The 4,636-nt window shown below is 42.3% G+C and overlaps 1 protein-coding gene across 1 annotated transcript in view; it reads right to left on the bottom strand.

Moving 5' to 3' along the window:
* Positions 1 to 1,313: 1,313 nt before the first annotated feature.
* LOC308217650 (neural-cadherin-like) overlaps positions 1,314 to 4,636 on the bottom strand; it is a gene marked incomplete at its 3' end in the record, with an annotated part of 48,748 nt that continues 45,425 nt past the window's right edge. Inside the window, exons 30-33 of the mRNA XM_080610864.1 lie at positions 3,914 to 4,094; positions 3,213 to 3,466; positions 2,146 to 2,300; positions 1,314 to 1,715 (exon numbers count right to left, since the gene is read on the bottom strand). Of these exons, the coding sequence (XP_080466990.1) occupies positions 1,314 to 1,715; positions 2,146 to 2,300; positions 3,213 to 3,466; positions 3,914 to 4,094 (992 nt within the window). The remainder of the gene's footprint in view (positions 1,716 to 2,145; positions 2,301 to 3,212; positions 3,467 to 3,913; positions 4,095 to 4,636) is intronic.

Below are 4,636 nucleotides of genomic sequence, written 5' to 3'. Positions count from 1 at the left end.
GACGGCACCAAGATGGCCGCCAGCCCCGCCCTCCGCGCCAGGCGAGGGGCGGGGCCGCCCATGGCTCCGCCCCCAAGCCCTGAGCTGGTGCCGCTCTGGGGGCGGTCCTGTGGGGAGGGGATATGGCATCTGTGGCGTTGTGGGTTTCGTCGAACCGCTCACCCCCGCTTTAGTGGGGTTGCGTCTTGATGCTGCTGACACCCCCGGCAGGAACTCTGGTAGATGAGTTCTGGTAGAGCCTGCCCTCCCTCCGAAACCACTGGGAGCGTGGGCTGGCTCCCCTCATCACCCCAGCACCACGGCAGCCTTCCCTCACCAGTGTGTGCACCGTGTCCCTGTAGCAGCGTCACCTGTGCGCCCTGAGGCGAGAAGGGAGCGCTCGGAGCTGGGCGCTTAGTGGCCGGAGCAGGCTCACAGCTCAGGCTAGGCCAAAACGGCTAATCCTCCATTCTCCTCCTGCCCATGCACACCTAAATGCCCTATGGAATGGCAAAGACAATCCATGAAAAGGGACAGATTCTGATGAAGTCTCAAAAGCAGCTACTTCCTCTCAGCAGTTAACTTTTGTCCACACTTACGTAGCCCATGTCTGTCTATGCCACTCTAAGCTGCAACTATCCAGGAGCTAGTTCTTAAGCTTTTCAGACATCTCTGTTCCTAAGACATCAATGTCTGGGGAGGAAGACAGGATGATAGCAGAAGCTTTTACCTGTTTCAGTCATCTGTCTGATTTTCTCAAATACTTTACTATTTCATATTTTCAGCCTCACGCAGTTGGGCAGCCTGTAATAGCAAGGGGGGTGGTGTGTGTGCTGTCAAGGGAGATGACAGTTCGGGAGGATAAGACAAAAACTGACAAGAGAACCAGGAATTTAAAATGTTTAATATTTGTAATAATTATTTCACAGTCTAAAATGAATGCAGTTAGAAAAAATAGGCCTTACCCACCATTACTCACCTGATAGGATTCATATTAATACTAGGGAGAAAGTAATTCAAGTTCTTGCAACCAGGATAATTCTAGTAAGTCACTTTGATCTACACAAGTAAAAAGCAGTATTATAATGCTATTCTATAGAAATCATACGTTCCAAAGTTCTCAAGAAAATTCATGCTTTCAAAGGCTTTTACTTCTGCTGTTAAATAACTGTACAGCGCATATAAAAAGACCTTTCAGATTATCACTCCTAGGAAAAGTGAGTGTATCATACTACTGTAACTAAAAACTTGCATCAAGTTACTTGAGGTACATTACATATAAAAATGGACATTTTTGAAAGTAGTGTCCATATGTCAAGTTCCTTTAACTCCAGTTATAAGTGTTCGTTTGAGACATTATAGAGTTCTTTAAGCTTGTCAAACTTCAACCCCCACTCTTGGAGGCAATCATAATTTAGATCTTCATCCCCACTACTGGAATCTAAGGAACTAAGGCTCTCTGCTAGAGAGCAGTGCCCTTCTAAGCAGTAAACATTAATAGTGTCAGCTGGAAGACTTTTTAGATTGTTGTCTGCATTCCAAATGATTTGAGAAATGTATTCCTTGAGGTCTGGAACGCTGATAACAGCTGATGTTGACTGGTTTTGATGTGCATGTTTTGTGAGAGAGTCTCTTTTTGGGCCAGTGTGTGTCCTGAAGTGTGAAGCAGCTGCCCTCAAAGAGAAGTGGGGAATGGTATGAAGAGGTTTCTTCAGTTTATCTATATCGTAAGCATCCTGGAAAATAAAAAATAATGCAAATATCAGAGACAAACAGCACAAAGGGAAACAGGTTCCGGAAACTTTTAAAACTCAGTGCAACACAAACCTGCATTCTGCGTTTTCTACAAACTGAAGAAAAGAGAGGCCCTAGTTCAAAGGGCTAAGTTCAGATCATACCAAATTCCTTTGCATAATGATAGTCTTAAGCTAAAGCAAGTAAGTTGTGTCCAGAGCAGCCCCCTCAAAAGTAGCCACAGTCAACCAGCATTGTGAAAGTTACAGACTGGATTGCAATAGAGGTCTCCCACTCAAGAGTACTTAAGGTAAAAAAAAAACCAAAAACCAAAAAACAATTGGATGAGGACAATAAGTTAAATAAAAGGTCTGGGAAATGAAGGTGAGGAGAGGTTGCACTTGCAAAGACTGGATTGAAGCTGCATCATACCTGATCACGTTCTCCACCGCCTTCTTCATTATAATTGAAAACATTTTCTCTAACATCCTCCCAGCTTTCACGCTCTTCAGGAATGTGGTAAATTCCTCCTTTCCGAAACCCTGAACTTCCCCACTGACTCCACACTGTGTAGGAAACCAAGAGAGCTGCAAGAAATAAATGACATCTTTGTTATATGTCATTTGACAAAGTACGGTGCACTATTAACGAGTAGTTATATGACTCCAGAGATATTAAATCAACTCTTAATTTGACAACCAAATTCCAAGGTAAGAAATGCATAATTGTTAATACATAAGCAACTTATATTCAGGAATATAAAGAATCATCTATGTATATTACATTATAAACTTCATTAAATGGTATTTTACTTACCTAAAGGAATCCATTTAAATAGAAGGCATTTTGGCCAGTCTCTGGCCTTTCACCAATCCTGAGTAAATAAGATACCCAAAGTAAGTAAAACACTGTTTTAATGAAGGTTACAAGTGTAATGTAATCATGGAGTCTTTACTATTCTGTGTATCCAGTTTATCAATACGAAAATAGTTTTATCACATTACTAACTTTTCAGCGAAAGTGCACCTGAAACTGGACACACTGTGAACATCTCTTTCTGTCCTACATTCTTAATGAGGCTTCCCTGTTAAGATTATAAACTTGATAGAGCAAGAGCTTTCCTTCCTAATGTGTGAATAGCAAGTACTTGCTGTAGGCCTTATCTATTACAAATGTAAGGGCTCAGGGCAGGTGGAAGTTTCAGATGGATGTGGCTGCACACAGATTTGCACACATAGATGGAAAGCTCTTACTTAAGAAGGGTTGAAAATAAGTTATTCCGAGGGGAAAAGTCCTGAATTTGCTTGAACTGGCTCCAAAGCAAGTAAACTCTAACTATGTGCTGATGCCTGTCTTTAGTATTTGCAAATAAACTCCTAACTGGTGATCTCCAGAAAAAGTGAAACACTGATCACAACATCGAGGGGTAAAGCAGACTTGATTCAGTGGAGCAAGGTACAAGATTTAAAAGAAACAAAAAAAGGTACTTGCTTTCCTACCTAGGAAGACAAGGAGGCACATGCTGATTGCCAGAATAGAGCCAGAGCTGAGTCCCACAGGTCTTCCAGCCTTCACCTGGCTAATTTCACACCATCGTCCCTTGTAACCTTCGGGGCACTGGCAGATAATCTTGTCTTGGGATTGAGCTACACAGGTACCCCCATTCCTACAGGTCCAGTATCCACAAGGTGATGAGGTACAGTGTCTGAGCCCTGTAAGGTTGTCTGTCATTTCTACTTTCCCAGCTGGACACCTGAACAACAAAAGCAGAAGGTATATTTTAGGCAAGCAAAGCACCTGGAGTTGTATGTTGTGTTGAGCAAAGCTTGTGATTATTTCTTTAAAGCAAATAATTAAAGTCTTTTCAAGCAAAGCAAAAATCCACATTGAGAGTATGAACTATATATAAAGTCTAACATAGTGAGCTAGTAGAAACACAAACATTTCTCTTTCTTACTGGCATGTGATCTTCTCAACATGATAAAAATGGTGGAATAATAGGTTCCATGTCATACTTGCAGGAAAAGGCAAGTTTGGTTCATGATGGGAGATGAGATGTAGAGAATGATTTGTTCTCGGGACACCCCTCTCTGGCCAGCAGCAGCAGGGAGTTTTACTGCTAAGAGGCAAGTTGCCTGAACCAAGGTGGAAGAAAAGAACTTCCCAGCTACCCCTGCATAAAAACAAAGGTTTAATGTACCGGCATTCATATTTTCTCCACAGGTCTACACAAAGGAAAGGGCTGTAACAGGGCTGGCTGCTGCAGGCACTGGAATGGCATCCCATTGTGACACCTTGCCGCCTCAGAATTAAGCCAAACTGTGTGCTTTTGCCTTCCACGAGCAGTGGCTGACCATTCAGCTGGACATCACGCATACAACCTGCATCAAAGAGAAATATATTGAGTTAGCAACTTCCCCACCTCAAGCTTAGCCCCCAACACATATGTAGGAGACCTTAAAGCATTGTACAAAATGTAAAACATTTTTGGAAGGTATTCTTATACTACTTATCTGTTCTATTTTAGCAGAAGAGCTACAGGATATGTGCTCGTGTGCTCTGGCCGATCTACAGATCAACAATACTCCTCTAGAACAGGTTGGTTGTACCAATGCAATGAATTAGCAGAACTGTGCTATGAACCAGAACAGCTCCACTAAATTAGTCTAGATTTAAAATACATTCATAAAAGTGGGGCTTAATGAGAAGAAAACAGAATTGAAAAAGCTGTCTTCTTGAGCCACAGTCTCAAAGTCCCAGCACCCCACTCCAGGAAATGAATTGCCTTGCAAATCCTTCTTCTACCAGGAGGTGGTGTGTCTGTTCCTTAAACCCTTTTGAAGCAAAAAGAAAGTGAAGATCACAACATGATTTCCCTGCTTGGAGCCTTTGGCATGGGAAATAAAAATCTTAAGTGCTATTT

The sequence above is a fragment of the Psittacula echo genome (assembly GCF_963264785.1).
Source record: "Psittacula echo genome assembly, chromosome: 2".
NCBI classification, from domain to species: Eukaryota; Metazoa; Chordata; class Aves; order Psittaciformes; family Psittacidae; genus Psittacula; species Psittacula echo.
This window is presented reverse-complemented; position numbering and strand designations above follow the sequence as displayed.